The sequence below is a fragment of the Trichosurus vulpecula genome, chromosome 3, assembly GCF_011100635.1.
Source record: "Trichosurus vulpecula isolate mTriVul1 chromosome 3, mTriVul1.pri, whole genome shotgun sequence".
Lineage (NCBI taxonomy): Eukaryota > Metazoa > Chordata > Mammalia > Diprotodontia > Phalangeridae > Trichosurus > Trichosurus vulpecula.
In genome coordinates this window covers 36,769,902-36,787,478 of record NC_050575.1, presented here as the reverse complement: position 1 = coordinate 36,787,478, position 17,577 = coordinate 36,769,902, and the positions used below count along the sequence as shown (strand labels likewise).

Sequence of the window (17,577 nt, the reverse complement as noted above, 5' to 3'; positions counted from 1 at the left end):
TTTTTTAAGTAATAAAATTTTATTAAATTCTTAAATAATGAATGCTGAAGATATGTGGTGGAAATAAGTTTGAAAATTCCTTTTGCTGAAAGTGAGATTTGGATACTAAGAACTCATTAACCAAAATAAAGTTAAAAAAAAAAAACAAAACCAGAAACCACTTATGAAAACGTCATATTCTTAGTAATAGGGTTAAAATAACCTGGATTTAAAGTAAAAATGCATCAACATTAAGAACTCAAACAATATTTATTGCATACCACTCACTGGTAAACCCATGGTGGGGGCGGTATTTAATACAAAAGAGATAACATGTGCAACATGTTTAAAGTTGTTGGAACTGAATATTCCTGTTACCTAGTATGAAGAATGGACATTCTCAATTATTCATTACCTGAATGTAGTGAAATTGACTTGGACAAGTAACTTTTGCATGTGAAGAGTCATCCTGATTAATCTCGTGTATTTTTAGAGATAGTCTTTTAACCATTTATCTAATCTAGTATCCAACCTATCAATTTAGTTTCCTTCATCTGATTTCTTTCAAAGATTTACCTCCTTTCTTTGCACTCTTGCTGATCCCAGAATTCCTCTTCCAGTCTTAGTTTTTGTAGTGCCATGACCAGACTTAAAATACAAAGCCTCTTCATACAAATATGAAAATTACTCATTTTAACATATACTTCCAACTTTTTTTAAATCCAATTTAGTCCTTTTTTTCTGGACCTGAAAAAAATGGGTACAAATGATAACTTTTTCTCTCTGCCAATTGATTAAGACTTTAATTTTGCCTTCCTTTTTAATGCCAAATAAATATTATCATGAACCAGTAGAGAAGAAGCACAAAGAAATGTTACTTGGATGCTGTGCTTACTCAATAAATTTTTTAATGAAATAAAGTTTAAATGTGGTATAATGTGATATATAGCTACACTGTAGTGTCTCAGTAAAATTTTCTTTGATACTCTCCTGTTCCCATCAGATGACATATGTTATATACTATGGTAATGTTATTTGAGAGTGCATATTACATCATCTAATAAATTAACATACAGCTTACAGAAATCAGTGTACTGTAGAAACTTATGACAATGCCAGTAAGTCAAAAGTTACTACTCAAAAATCTTTATACGTGAATAATTTAATCTCTTTACATTGTAGAAGCATTTGAGTACATGCTACATCTTCTGTATCATCACTTGAAATTTACCTACAAAAAAAGAAAGATTTATTGAACATTTTGAAATGAAGAAAACAAGCCAGAACACCAATTTTTCTATCTTTTCAATCCTATTCCTTTTTTAGCAGCTCTGACAAAAGGTTTGTTAGGAGAAGAGATATTTTTTTTAATTGCTCATAAATCATCATCTTAAATAGAAAAGGAATTTACCTTATAAAGGAATCCCACAGGGAAAAAAATCCTTCTGTAAAATGAAGAATTACTGCCTAATCTGTTTTCTAGTTTGGACTTTTATGTTGAATGTCACTAAATCTGGGCACATTTAAACCTGAATTCAGAATCAAATCTGCCATTTATGAACTTGGGTGACTTTGGGCAAGTCTCTTGACATCTCCTGGCTTCTAGTTCCTAATGTGTAGAATGGGAATAGCAATATTTTCATTACTTCTACCTTACAAGGTGGCAATATTTAGCCTGCAGAAGAAAAGACTCAGAGGGAGAAATTCTGTTCTGCCAACCCCAGAGGGCAGAACCAGGAATGACGAGTTGCAAAAAGGCAAAATTTGGACTTGCCATAAGGAAAGATTTCCTAGCTACAAGATCTATCCAAAATTGGAATGAGTTGCAATTAGAAGACCATGGACTTCCTCACCAGAGGTCTTCAAGTAAAGGGGATTCTTTTTCAAGTATGGTTTGGTTACCTAGTTCCCTTCCAAACTAGCATTCTGTTGGTGATGTTAAAGCACTTTGTGAATGACAAAGCCATATACAACTGCCAATTGTTATTACAGTTTTAAGTAAAATCAAACTGTTCTAGTAGTTTAAATTTCCCCAGAAACAAACTAGAGAAACACATACCCTTGTATCACAACTTATTAGACTGGAGTTGAGACTCCCATTTAAAAACAATTACACTCTTAAGTTTACAGTTAAACTTAAATTCTTATAAGTCCTCATTTCTTTTTTGCTTTTACCTAGTATGGTATAATTCAACTTCTATCAAATACATTAAATCTTTTATGAAAAATACACTCTTTAAAAATTAAGAGGAACTTTACTTACATGCTGGCATTGCTGACACTTCAGCTGTCACAATACTTTTTATTCCCAAATTTGATAAGCCACCTCTGATTAAGCCACATGTAAATGCTAAATACTAAAAAAGGAAAAAAATTGTGAAAAATGATACTTCTTACAAATTCAAGCTACAGTAAATTACATGATAATATTGTTTCTTGTAGAGGAGTTGAGAAACTGTGGACTTATAAATTTTGCTATAGTCTAGCTTCATGTGACTAGAGTCTGTCACCCATTTTGATTAAAGTTTATCCAGATCATTTTTGTTTAGGATCTAAGGGCAAAAAAATAAAGGTAAGCTTGAGTAAAACCAGATTTGGAGCTTGAAAGCTAATAAGCATGACTTCTGTGTCACATGACCAACAAAACTATAAACTAGACATTTCCCCTACACATTTCCAAAATACTCAGAAAAGGGGGGGGTGCGGAATTAGTTGCAGGTGTAGAACAATTACAGCTGAATATAGATGACCAGAAAGAACCCCAACAAGATAGCCTTATGAATTAAAACCTTAAATGCTAAAACCTTAAAGCATTCAGCACCCCTCCTGTGCTGGCCTCCGTAAATCCCCCAACTTACAGGTTTGTGTCTTGGAACCACATTAGTAGCCTCTCCTACTGCAGAGATTGTTGGCATACCCTACAAGGGCAGACACTAATTTGCCCAGCCACATGAGGAAGAGAAAGGGGGTGAGGGCAAAAATTAAGCTGTCTTCTGCTTTATGGTGGCCTCTTGGTTAGGGAGCTCTCTAGGCTTTAGAGACTGTACAGAACACCCTCTTGTGCTCCTAACCCTGAAAGAGAGGCACACATTAAGGCAACCAGGAAACTATGAGAGCCAGGAGGAACTAAGACAAGTAGCTGATTTGAAGGGGCTACACCAGGACTGAAGGAAAGGGGACCAAAACTCAGCTGACACCAGTCTTGTCACCCTAGATGCTACTTATGACAGGATCAAGACTAGTGAAACAGAAATCTCCTAATATGGGTAGTAGCTGAGGAAGATTTGCAGTTCAGTCTTGGGGTAACCCACCTCCGAAGGAGTAAGTCAGAAAGTGAGTGATGGGTGATGAATAAGGCTGAAACACCAAACATTTAAAGAGGAAAAAAATTCAATTAAAAACCTAGAGCACAAGCAAATAAATCAGCAGTGAATCCTAAATGAGAAGAAAGTATAAATACTAAGCCCTCAAAGAGAGTACAAAGTTCTTAAATACTACAAGGCAAAGGAAGGAGTGAACCAATACATGGTCAAACACAGAACCTTATAGAATCCCAATGGAGCATGGGACCACAGCAGAATGTTCCTGAATGGTTCAAAGGAGAAATAAAATCTCTATGGAAGATATTAGAAAGGAATAAAATTCCCAGCAGTGGCGGGTTTTTCTGAAATGCAAAAATATTTAGATGGAGGAAAATCTATCAGCAAAAGCCACTGACCTCAGTATGATATTCAGAGAGAACCAATGGGTCAGACAGGTCTCACAGAAGTATATGATAAAGAGAAAAACAACAGATAGACAGAAAAACAATAATGTTGGAAATAATACAGTAAATGAAAGTTAAAAAACAACCACTAATATTGATACATGGAACCTATAGGAAATAGGGTATGAAGTTCCTTTGACTATATCTTTCACTAGAGATTGCTGAAATTATTACTTCTGATACAGCTTAGTTCCCTACTCTCTACACTAATTTTCTGCCATGCCCCCACAGTGGATACCTTCCCCTCAGCCCTTTCTAGTTCCCTTTTACTTATTCTCTCTCATTAGAATTGAAGCTCCTTGAGGGCAAAGGGCTGTCTTTCCTTTGGCTTGTATTTGTATTCCCAGCACATAGCACCACGTCTGACATATACTAAGTGCTTAATAAATATCTTTTGTAAGCTACAGAATCTTGTGATCCCAGTATTGATTACAATTTTACTGCAATATAATCTTTAGAGGTTGCATTTAGAACTTATACCTTTTAAAAAAACATTATATACAGTAACAGCAACACTGTGCGATGACCAATTTTGTTAGACTGAGCTCTTCTCAGCAATGCAATGATTTAAGAAAATTCCAAAAGACTCATGATAGAAAATGCTATCCACGTGCGGATACAGAACTATGGGATCTGAATGCAGATCAAAGCATACTATTTTCTCCTTTATTTGTTTTTTCTTTCTCATGGTTTTTCCCTTTTGTTCTGAGCCTTACATTCTTTCACAACACGACTAATGTGGAAATATGTTTAATACAATTGTACATGTACAGCCTATATCAGACTGCATGACATCTTGGGGGGGGGCAAGAAGGAGGGAAAAATTTAGAACTCAAAATCTTCTGAAAGTGAATGCTGAAAAATTAAAATAAATTAATTTTTAAAATTTATTTATAATTTCTATGCATCCTAACCTACTTTTATAAAAGTACTATGTGATAATGAGATATATTTATATAATGTTCTTGTTCACAGGACTCCATGAGACTTGCACCATGCTTTTGAGACATAACTGCAAAACAGAACTTGAGTTTTAAAAGTAAACAAAGAAAATATGCTAAGAAAGCACAAAGAGCTCTTTACTCTGAAAACAGTAAGGTGAATAAGAGAGCAATGAAATGCCTAACAGGATACCAGCTGCTCCGTGAACTTGCTCCATGGAGCCTCATTTTTTTTTCTATTGCACATAGCCACAAATGCGTGCAACTGCCATATCTAAAGTGAAAATGAGGTCACTAATAAAATTACATGAATATTTGAAGTCGCAAGAGTTAAGCATGGGAATGTTGAGGATTGACTGTATAGGAAAACTGTACAGAAATTCTGAATACAGAAACAAACTACAATCAAAGGAAACCACAGATCAATTCAAGAGGGAGGAGGCGGGGAACAAACTAGGCTTCACGCTCCCTAAGACACACAATTGTTAAACTTAACAATTTTACAAATTCTACAAGGTAGCAAAAGACCTTCAAATATAGAGGAAAGAAAATTCTAATACTACACAATTCCACACCCACTAGAAACCACAGAAAAAAAAATGGAAAAATATATTCCAAAAAGCAAAAAACTCAAGTTGCAAACCAAAATGGCATAAGCAAATCTGAGCTTAATCAGCAGTTTCTAAAAAACAGTACTTTAAACAAAGAAGAGCCTTTGAGGCATGCCTGGAAAAAAAAGACAGAAAAAATATTTCACTTGCAAACACTCCCCCAAACAAAAGAAACACAAGAAGGATAATATGTATAATTACTACAGAATAAGTAATAAAATTGTCTCATTTCCAGAGATTATTTTAAAAAGAGAAAGAAAAAGACTAACCCATAGGGTAAAAAAACCTTTAAGAAAAAAAATTTTAACGTACACAAGGGGATAAAAATGTAAGCAGAATTCAAAAGAGATAGAAGCAAAAATGCACTCTAAAATGAACAAGAAATATGCTGACTTCAGCTACTACAATACTTTTTAATCCCCAAATCTGATAAGCTCTAATTAAACAATATGTACTATAGACTAAACCCCAGAAGACACAAAAATGGGCATAGGGAAGGTACAGGACGGGGGTGTGATATACCCTAATCAAGTCTTATGATTCATATAAACTCTCAAAAAGATGAGAAGCTGCAAGAGAATGGGAGGAGATAACAGAAGAGAGGGACTGAAACTAGAGAAATGAAAGGGGAAAGTCTCAGTTTAAGGTCAAGAAGGTCCCACTGAGGAGCACTCCCAGCAGGAAAAAACTATGGTGGGAGGTGCTTCCATAGATAATGTCCTGTATCTCCCTCAGAGCTCTACAGGCAAGTGGCATCACAGAGATAAGATGGGATAACCACGGGAAAGAATGATCATGGGGAGGGCAAAGGGTAGAATTTAATCACACAATTTGGAAAACAGGATAATATCTACTATGGGGCACTGCTTCTATCTACCTTACTTCCCTCATGTACTGATATTTGCAAAGTGAGACACAATAGAATGGATCAATAACAGAAACTAATTAGAAGGGAGAGCAAAATTCTGGGGTTTAAGAAGCTTTACTTCAGGAGGGAGCTCTACTGTTCATTTAATAAGCATCTTTAACAAACCTATCAAGTGTGAGGCACTATGGATTCAAAGACAAAAGGAAACAGTCTCTGCCCTTAAGGAATTTACATCCTACTGAGGGTATACAATATTTAAAAAGAAGTACCTAATTTGAGAAGAAAGGGTGTATCAACAACACTGGGGAGTGGGAAACAATTTCCATAGATTAGCCCTTAAAAGAAGATAAAAATCCGAAACAGGAGAGATGAAGAGGATACAAAGTTGATCACAGGCTTAAAGCAAACTTCCACTTTTCCAAACCAGGCATTCCATCTCTGTGATGTAAGAGATGTAATACTCTAGGGAACAGCTGGTAGTTCAGTATGGCTAACACAAAGAATAATGTTGATGGGGTGCTTGTGCTTGGATGCTAATTCTAACATCACATTTTTCCTTAGCTTCTGCTTGGGTGCCTGTGCCTGGACCCCAATTCCAAAACCACATCAAGTTCCAAAATCACATCTCTCCCTAGCCTCAAAATGCTGTCTCAGGCAGTTTCTCTCCAGTTCAAGGGCGCCTTAGCAAAATACTTGTCTCTCCTCCTGATACTGTGGCCAGCTGCACCTATAGTATTTATTAGTTTGGACTCCCTGTGTACGTGCTAATTGGCTGTGCACTGGGCCATAACGATATTTACTACTTACTGACCTTACTTATATGTATCCTAGACACAGTCAAATGTATACTCCCTTACATTCATCTTGTCTAACAAGACATTTGATGAGAGCCACCTGGATATTTCCAGTCACTGACCATTAGTTGACTTGGTGACATTTCATAATCAAAACCACACCTCCAGGTCACCCACCTCCTTGACCTATTTCCCAGTGAACTCTGGGTAAGATACCTGTGCAGTAGATACAAAAAGTACATGTTCCTTTAAGAACTGACCACCCCTTAACCACTCCCTAATCCCACGCCAAAACACCTAATTGACATGTTTCACCCCCAAAGTATCATATAAAAACTTTTCCTGCATCCCTATAAGGTTACAGGTTTCCTAAGAATGCTTACCAGCTGTAAAGCGTAATAAATCTTTGCCACCTTGACTTAAAGAATGCTTGAGATTGTGAATTCATTCCACACGGCCCCAACCCTCTCCAGTACTCGGGTCCTTGAGGGGCACTCCCCCTCAACGACCCCATCTGGGAACTCCAGTCTTGGGGTTTCTGGACCTCATCTTCCTCGACCCTCAACAATGTGTATTATTAATTGGCACTTAGAAGTGAAATGAAGTTTAAAAAAAAAGTAACTTGAAACAAATTGTGGTGGATGAACACAGCAGAATATTACAGCACCATAAGAAATGACAAAAACTAGGAATTCAAAATGATGTACAAAATGATGCAGAGTAAAGAGTATAATTAAGAGTATTAAAAACACAACTACAATGATATAAATAAAAACTACACAAAAAGCAACAAAAAAGAAACTAAACTTAAATAAACTGCATTGACCAATCCTGGTTCTGGAAAACAGAGGTGGGTATTACAGCAATTATGTTAGACAAAGTCGTCACTTTTTTAAGTTGGGTTTTGCTTAATTTTTTCTTTATTAGAGGACAGAATTATTGAAGAATAATTGGAGAAATGACTGTGGCTCATAAAAAGCTATCAATAAAACCTTAAGTCAATTCACAATAATCCTATTTAAATGTCAATTAATTACTAAGTTGTACTATTTATTTCAAATTTTAATCAGGTATACTGACAAAAAATTAGGTATATTATGTTCACTGCAAACTCTGAATTAGTGGCACTCAAAACTGGGACTTGATTTTACTTCAAAGATAAGATGTAATTTCTGGTACTAAAGGACTACTTTAACATCAGATTTGTGTGACACTTATTTTTTAAAAATGTTTTTTATTCTGAACTTAAACATTAAATGAACATTTCCATATATAAAGAAAACAGATAAAGAGGACTGTATATGAAAACTATGAATCTGAGCTATTTTGCTTCTGTTTTCTTCTAGCTCTTTTTATCCTCTTCTATACATTTCAAATTCTATACATAACAAGACTTGTTATGTCTGGAAAATTCATTAACTGCTGGTCAGCCTGCAAGTTATATGTCTCACTCAATTTGGATAACCTGGCCCTCAGAAAACAAATATTCACTCCAGGTGCCAGACCTGTACTCAAGGACTTTCTGGCTTGGTGAAGACCTGTCAGAGTTTGTGCTCCACTAACACTACCCTTGAGAATCCAGGATTATATCTATGTCATGATTATACTTTAGAGCTTGACTCAGTGGAAAGAATATTGAATTTGGAGTCAGACTGAATCTTGGCTCTGCTATCATTCCTTTTTTTTTAATTACATTAAGATTTTTTTATTTTTAGTTTACAACACTCAGTTCCACATGATTTTGATTTCCAGATTTTCTCCCTCTCCCTTCCTCCCTCCTCCAGCATGGGATCCGATACATTTCTACATATAACTTCGCATTAAACTTACTTACACAATAGTCAAGGTGTAAAGAATTACTTATCACTCCTTATCTTACACTAAGGACAAGTCATTTGACCTCTCTAGACTTGTTTGGTCAGAATACATAAAATGAGAGCTCTAGAGACAAATACATAAAATGAGAGCTCGAATTTTATTTCCCAACTTTTAAAATCATTTCATTCAAAAGAAAAATTTGAATTAAATTTTCGAAGAACATATTTCAGAAATCTAATATGTAGACAGTGATAAGCATTTGCCCATTTTACTAAATTTTCCATGAGGATTCCAGAAATCGTTATTTTATGCAACATCATGAAAAGTTCTGCTAATTAATACTTGAGCTCCCAAGTTACACCCAGTGGTGAATCTTTTTTTAAAGCAAATTATTTTGCAGGGAATTACCTCTTTAAGTGATAATTTTTTTCAAGTGTTAGAGACTAAGTTATCTTTATCCTATTTTAAATTCACAAATCCATCATGACCAGCATTGAACATGTCCATCCAATTGTATTATTTTTTACTTCAACAGAAATCATTAGTCTTCTATGAAGTACCTTAGGAGCATGATCTAAATACTGTTTTCCTGCCGACATCTGAGTCAGGAGTCGAAATTTGTTGTCTTGAAGCACATATATGCCCTGTCCCCAAAAAATAAAAGAAACCTCTGTTCATTCTCAACCATGCAATAAATAATTATCACACTTTTTAAAAGTTTAAGAAAATATTTTATATTCAAAGTACATTTACTAATAAAAAAAAAATCTGTCGCAAGAAAGCAGGTCAGAAAATATCAGTTGCCTGATTGACAGCTAGATCAGACTAGCTACTTATAATTACACACAATATCAGTGCTAATATCCACATAAATTTAATTTTATTTTTGTTTTGGATCTTTAATTTCAATGGTATTAAGAACTCCCCACAATGATACAGACTGGCAAATCAGCTTTACCTTGATAGGTTGTAGAATGTTGCCTAGGACAAGATGTTGAGTGATTTGCATATGGTAACACAGCTAATGTGGCTTCAAGTCCTCTGGGCAGCATTTGAACCCAGTCCTTCCTGACTCCAAGGCTAGCTGGCCCTCTATCCAAAGTAACGCTGCCTCTCATACATAACTAGTCATTTAATGCTCATCAACTCATCATCCATTAATTACCTTGTGGAGGTATATTCAAAAGATGCACCTTCTTTTTCAATTCAAAGTAAAATATATGAAAATACAATTGAAGATTTGGAAGTAGTAGGCAATATTTAATGACAGAATATTAAGATATTCTAATACCTGCTAAACACACTACTATAACTTTGAGGTAACTGGTTATATATATTATCCAATTAAGAAAATAAGCCAACCCTACTGTTTAATAACTCTTACATTTCATGAAATATAGCATGAGTTTATTTTAAATGGAGACACAATCTTGCTTTGTCACATATGGTTAATAGCTACAGTAACAAAGTTTGGTGAACAGAAAATGAATGAGTGTTTTAAAGTCTTCTTTAATATGCTCTACCTTACTAATCAGCTTTTTATAAAACATTCCTAAAATGAAAAATCTCACGTATTAAAACACAATAGGAGGAAAAGCCTTCAATTCTCTCAAATTGTCTCAAAACAATTCTCTCCCCCTCCTCACCCCTCCACAATGTTTCATTTATGAGAATGGAAGGAGAAAACTTAAGATGTATGGAAGGAGAAAACTGAAGATGTATCGAAATATTTTCCACTGATTCTACTTCCCTACCCCTAAACATGAACAATAAAGATGGCAATAATTGTTTCCTCACCCATAAAAATGAGATATCTAATAAATGTATAGCTAGGCTAATAACTCATATAAACCCGTTATGGTTTGCAAACTGCTCCTCATTTTACTGTTGAAAAAACTGAGGCTCAATGAGGTTAAGTGACCTATCCATGGTACACTTGGATTCATGTTTCTAAGGTCTCTTCTAGACCTGAAATTGTAAGATTCTTATTTGAGATTTTACATATTACCACAACTAATATAATAACTAAGCAATAAAACGTTCTAACACCAAAGTAATTCTGACAATGAATTTGGCTGCATTTTTAAAGTATTATGTTTTTAAGTAGATTTTTACTGATATCAGTTGTTTTCATATTGCCTAGATTTCTCCCTATATCCTTTCCTTTGATCTCTCCAAAAGAGACATCCTATATAGTGACAATTTTTTTAATAATAAAGGGTAAAAAAAGAAAAAGGAAGAGAAAATTAACAAAACCAATCAATACATTGAAAAAAAATTTGACATCACATGCAACGTTCCACAAACTATGCAGGGAAAGGTATTATTTTCAATTAAAAAAGAAAATACCTAGTTGTTACAGCTAAAGATTTCCCTTTTGTTCTTATCTGGTATATGTGCTTATGTGCTTATGTACTTATGACAAAAATCATGACTCAGTGAAAAGCACAATCTAAAAGTTAAAAGAAACAACTCTTTAAAACATCATTTTAACATTTTAATAATAAAAGTAAATAGCAGAAATAATTTTACTCTAACAAGGTAAAAGTGACATACAAAGCAAATCTTAATTTGTATAATACCTGATGGTTTGTCCTTAGATTATCAATTTGTTTCTTGAAAACAGTGGTCCAAAAATCTTTGCAAATGAACTTCATGATATCTAATTCATCCTTGAACCTTGCAGTGTCCTTTGTAAACCTAAAAAGATAAAAAAGAAGTTATAATTTTACAGTATTTTCCTCCAAAGTAAGCGAGACATGTAAATAAAAAATCTAACTTCCAAAAGGAAAAATTGCATATATTTAATCATTATAATTATATATTAGGTTACAGTTATTTATAATGTAATATTTTAAATGTCATAGTGATAGATATCAGGTAAAATGAATTTATATCCTGATCCCAACTTACATCGCAATTAAAATTTTAATAATATGGGTGAAATTTTGAAAACTGGAAGCCAAATATGTTTCTAAGTCATACTGTATTGATTTTATGGCTTAATCTATTTGACATTCAGCCATTATTTATTCCTAGGCATATTTAAAATAAAAAAAATGTTTAGAAGGACAACAGAATTAGGATACAAAGAATATTATAAATATTAAATATTTCAAGATAAGGAATATAAAAAAGAACAGGTGATGAACATGGACACGCCACTTGAACTTTCTGAACCTGTTTTTGGTAATACCTGTAAGACCTCAGAGGGCTGTTGTGGGGATCAAATGAAATCAGGTAATGAACGCTGCAAACCTGAAAACACTACATAAAAGGTCTCTCTCAAGAACTCTGGAATTGATTGTGTGACATGGGAGACACTGGTACAGGACCACCCAGCACCGTGGTGTGCCCACATCAGAGAAGGTGCTGCGCTCCATGAGCAAAGCAGAATTGAAGTAGCTCAAAGGAAACGCAGGATGCACAAATTTAGAGAATCCACCCCAAAGAATCACACGTACTATTTGTGCCCAAACTGTGGTAGGGCCTTCTGAGCTCCTATTGGTCTGACCAGCCACAGTCAGACACATTGAAACTTGATTCTAGCACAGTGATGTCATTTTGGTCCTCTTCAAGAACAGAAGACAACAACCAACCAATGTAAAATGTCAGCTATTATTATTATTATTCAAACTGAGCTTACCTTTCTATCAATCCTTGTCCTACTCTAAAACCCATGTTCTCCAGCTTAGTAATGCATCTTCCATTTTCCTATAAAATACAAAAAAGGATTCTGAATCTTATTAATTAATAAAAATCTAATTTCCAAGTTTCAGAAGGCCAGAACTTTGAACTAATCCCCAAAATTAAAAATGTTAATCCCTTCCAAAACTCATGATAGTTCCCCGTATCTTCAAACTATGAACAAGTTTTTAATTTTTCCCTCTCAATTAAAAATGAACCTAGTTATAGAAAATTATCAAAAGGGGATTTTCTATTATTCACATTTCCAATAATTTTCATTAGCCATTGACATACAAAGGGCACTTATGTTCAATACCTTACCTTTCTGAACTATTATAATATCCTATAACTATCAACAGAATGAACTCATTCCCCTTCCCTACTCTATTTCATTTCTATCCTTAGTTCTTTCCTATCTCCCAAATGAGAAAATATGTAATTAGAAAAGATAAAGAAGAAAACTACATTTTGCTGAAAGGTACACAATAAATTAATTTCAAAACTTAACATATATGAACCTAATGGTATCACTTCTAAATACAAAGAGTAATATTAAAATTATATGACTGGGGACCTCAATTTATCCATCAGCCCTAGATAAATCTAACTAAAAAATAAACAAGAAGTTAAGAACCTGAATAGAATTTTAGGAAAATTAGATACAATAGCCCTCTCATGGTAAGTGAATGGAAATTTTTATATCCAGTATGTGTGTGTGTGTGTGTATATATCTATCTATACACACATATATGTACATATGCATGTGTATATACATACATATACACAAACATATATATACACACACACACACACATACACACACACTCCTCAACTATGCACGGTACCTTTAGACACAAAACTCTCAAAAACAAATGCAGAAAAGCTGAAACATACACATCCTTTACTGATCACAATGCAATATAAATTGTTAAATAAAGCATCACTGAAAAAAGTTTTAAAAATCAACTTTAGACTAAATAATTTAATCCTAAAGAATTGGTGGGTCAAAGAATAAATCAGAGAAACTATAGCTAATTTCATTAAAGATAATGACAACAATGAGACAACATACCAAAATTTTTGGGATGCAACCAAAGCAGTCCTTAGGGAAAATTTTTTATTTCTAAACACTATCATTAATGAAAAAAGAGAAAGAACAGATCAATGAACTGGAACTGTAACTAAAAAATACCAGAAAATGAACAAATTTAAAAACAGCAATTAAACACCAAAACAGAAATCTTAAAAAACAAAGATGACATTGACAAAATTTAAAAAAAAAACCAATAACTGTGAGTATATCCAAGGCTCTGTCGTTAGCTCTCTTCCCATTTCTTTCTACACTATCTCTCTCTTACTGACCTCACCAACTCCCATGGATTTAACTGTCATCTTTATGCTGATAACTACTAAACCTATACATTCAGCCCTAGGCTTTTTGTCTTGAGCTCCTGTGACACATCTGTAGCTGCCTACTGGACATTTTTAAACACAGAACTCATTATCTTCCTCCTCCCTTCCCCCCATACTCACCCCACTCCTTTTACTCATTCCTTATTTCTGTAAAGGGTACTACCATTCTTGTGGTCACCCAGATTTACAACCTTGTTGTCATCCTCAACCTCAAATATCCAATTGGTGGCCAAGTTAACCCTACCTCTAAACATCTGTCACATCTATCCCTTTCTCTATTCATATCTATCACCAAGTTCAGGGCCTCATCAACTCTGGCACTACATAGAGATATATTGAATTATGATACATAATTCAAATTAAAATTTAACTAAATGTATTTATTGACTAAAATTATTTATTAACTTATTAACTAAACTTTAAAAGATAAAAACTTTCAAAACGAGTCCCAAAATACCATTTTTTTGAGATATTAAGGTGTGCCTGGTTACCTCAGGAATATCCTATATGGATGACTATGGCTGGGATGCAAAAGCAAAAGTGAAACTGTTCCTGCCCTCAGGAAGATCATATTCGATAAAGAGGAGACAACATATATGTATAGTTAAAAATATATGCAAAATACAAGGTCCTTGTGAGGGGGAAAGTACTAGCATCTGGAGAGATCAAGAAAGGCTTCAAGTACAAAACAGAGTTTTTAAAGAACAAGGGATTATGTTATTTCCATTTTTCACAATATGGTGGTAAGAAGGGAATGTATTCTAGTCATGGGGACAGTTGGTACAAAAGCATGGAGACCAGAGATGTAATGTGATGTAAGAAGACCAGTAAAATGGACACTTTGGCCAAACTATAGAGTGCTAGAAGGAGAATAATGTTTAATAAGATAGGAAAGCTGAGTTGAGGCCAGATTGTGAAGGGCTTTAAATGTCAAATAAAGTTTATACTTAATAGGAGCCCCTGAAGTTTATTGAGAATAACAGTCACACTTGTACTGTAGCAGAGAGATCTGAGGCAAAGGTATAAATCTGGAGACTACTGTGAGAGAGAGATGTGAGAGACTCAACTAAGTAGTGGCTGTATAAAGAGGACTCCTTGCCTTTTCACTGGATGTCCACCATTCTAGTAATACTTTCCCTCCTTATTTCTGATTCCTGGTTTCCTTCAAGTCTCAACTCTAATACTAATTTCTCCAAGAGGTCTTTCCAAATCTGTCTCAGTGCTTAGTACCTTTCCCTCTAAGATTTGTCCAATATACCACATTTATATCTATTTATCTTTCTATCTATGGAGATTATGTCCAATCTACTTATATCTGTGTCTCTATAAAGATATATATCTTATATATACATAGCTGTTTGCATGTCGTCTCTCCCATTAGTATGTGAGCTCCTTAAGGGAAGAGTCTTTTTTTGTCTTTCTTTGTATCTCCAGCACTTTGTACAGTGCCTGGCACATAGTAGGTGTTTAATAAATAATGGCTGACTGACTAGAAAGAAAGTACTGTGATACCTGAGTAGCCAGCTATTGCTAGAAAAACCCTGCCCCCAGCCACTAACTGCAAACCCCAGTCTGCATAAGAAAAAAAACAGACTGAGTTCCTGCCGTTTGGTGAGTGTCCTGGGCTGAGAGACAACTCTATCTCTCATCTCAACAAAGCCAGCTGGAGCATCCCTCAATCTGCCTATGGCCTTGAAGGATGAAAGCCTCAGCCCCAGATATTCTTTTGAATTATGTGACTGTTCCTAGCTCTTATCTCATGAGTCATGTTGTGGGATGTATGGCAAACTGGACACAGAGATTCTGGGTTGTAATTCAGTTGACACTTAGTCAGCTGTCTGATATGTTGTATCTACAATCTATTAAGGAGTTTCCTTTGATCATGGTCATAAAAGGTACAGGCGTGCCGAGTCTGCAAAATGACATTTCAAGAGATAATTAAGCACTGAATCCTGTATTCTCTATAAAAACTACCCTCTCCCTTTAAACGTGGTCATTTGATTTGGGATAATTTCCCCGAATGACCGCTAATAAACTTCTCCATTCAAAACTTATACTCTGTGGCGTGTCTCACTCGCTTCTGGTATAACAGTACTACTTGTGAAATGAAATTCAAAATCAGAGTCTTGTTGGCATGCATGTCAAGAATGAGTGGGATCAAGAATGGACTGAGGCATTAAAGCAAAATCCACAAGAGGAAATAGCGAATTAACTAGACTTTTTAAAATGCATGCCATGTGCCATGCACACTAAGTGCTACGAAGCACTAGGGTACGAAAAAAAAAAAAGCAAAAAGTTCACAATCTGACAAGGCAGATAATACGGAAACAAATTGTACAAACAAGATATATACAAGAAAATTGGGGGCAGTCTCAGAAAGAAGAAACCAAGATTAAGAAGAAGCAAGAAAAGCTTCCCATAAAATTGTGGACTCTAGCTGAGATTTGAAGGAAGCCAGCCGGAGAGGGAGTCCCAGGCATAGAGGAGGGCAACAAAAGTGCCCGGACTCTGAGACCCGGGAAGAGACAGAGTATGAGAGGGGATAAAAGACTGGAGAGGTTACGTAGGAGGGGCTTTTTGTATTTGATACTGAACGTGATCGGAGGCCACTAGAATTGACTGAATAAGGGGAGATGACACGGTCAGACCTGAGCTGTACAAAGATGAATCTGACAGCCGAGTGGAGGAGGGGCTGGAGGCGAGGAGACCCACGAGCGGGGGAGGGGGGGCCCGCACCGCGGCGGGCGCAGGGTCGGGTCTCCACAAATGTTACGAGGGGAGGCTCTGTAGGACTCGGCAAGTGACTGGGGCGGGGGTGAGAGGAGTCGAGGAAGGGGCTGGGAGGACGCAGGAAGAGGCTATTTGGGGTAAAGTTTGCGGACTGGACGAGAAACGAGAACATAAAGGAAAGGAGTAAAAAGGAGCGACGGGGGACGCCTGGAAGAAGAGGGGCCTCGGGGACAGAAGGGCACCGGGCCAGGGCAGCGGTCACTCACCACCTCCCCCTGATCGGCGGACTTGTAGACGCCGGTCACCATCTCGTTGTGGAGGAGCAAGAAAAGCGCCTCGTCTGCCATGTCTGCCGCTTCTCTAGGGCTCCGGGGACCCCGGGAGGGCGGAGGTCAGGGCCCGTGCACGGCCGCCCCCGCGATGGATGCGGCAGCCTCCGGAGCCGCCGTCCGGCCCCACAGCGCCGGAGGCCGGTCCCGCGGGCGGCCGGGGGGCAGGGGCGTCACCGCGTCCTCCGAGGTGCCGGCACCCGGCCGGGAAGCCCAGCCGCAAGCGCGGCCGAGACCCGAGGCGCAGAAAAACCACCCGGACCCAAACCCCGCCGGCCGGACCGACCCCGCCCCGAATAGGGAACAACTTCCGGTGCCTCTAGCCCCGCATTCCGCCGGCTCTATGGTCCGCGGCTCCGCTAGTCCTCTTCCCCTTCTTTGCAGCTGTTTCTTTTTGTTGTTGTTGTCATCGTTTGGTTTTTTTCAATCAAGCATTGTTTTCTCTCCCTCCTTACCCATACGGGGTCACAAGTTGGACACGACCGAACAACAACCAGCTCTCTCCTGACCTCCAGTGTCACATCTCCGACTGCCCATTAGGCATCTCTAACTGGATCTTCTACGGAAATCTTAAACTCCACGTGTCCAAAGCAGAAATCATTATTCGCTGCCCCCTGCAACCCTCCCCTCTTCCAGTCTTC

General features: G+C 36.6%; 1 protein-coding gene across 1 annotated transcript; it reads right to left on the bottom strand.

Annotated features, from left to right (window-relative positions):
- Nucleotides 1-230: 230 nt before the first annotated feature.
- On the bottom strand, nt 231-17,220 carry TRAPPC6B (trafficking protein particle complex 6B). Its single transcript, XM_036748767.1, has 6 exons — nt 16,874-17,220; nt 12,424-12,491; nt 11,360-11,477; nt 9,338-9,421; nt 2,243-2,336; nt 231-1,210 (listed from the first exon to the last, which is right to left on the bottom strand). The coding sequence occupies exons 1-6, from the start codon at nt 16,952-16,954 to the stop codon at nt 1,179-1,181; spliced, it is 477 nt and encodes a 158-aa protein (XP_036604662.1). The 5' UTR covers nt 16,955-17,220; the 3' UTR covers nt 231-1,178.
- Nucleotides 17,221-17,577: the final 357 nt, after the last annotated feature.

Coding starts and splice junctions, on each gene's coding strand:
- TRAPPC6B (XM_036748767.1), bottom strand. CDS start 16,954: ATGGCAGACGAGGCGCTTTTCTTGCTCCTCCACAACGAGATGGTGACC. Junction 12,492..16,873: donor CCGCCGATCAGGGGGAGGTG/GTGAGTGACCGC, acceptor TGTATTTTATAG/GAAAATGGAAGATGCATTAC. Junction 2,337..9,337: donor ATTTAGATCATGCTCCTAAG/GTACTTCATAGA, acceptor TTCCTTTTTTAG/TATTTAGCATTTACATGTGG.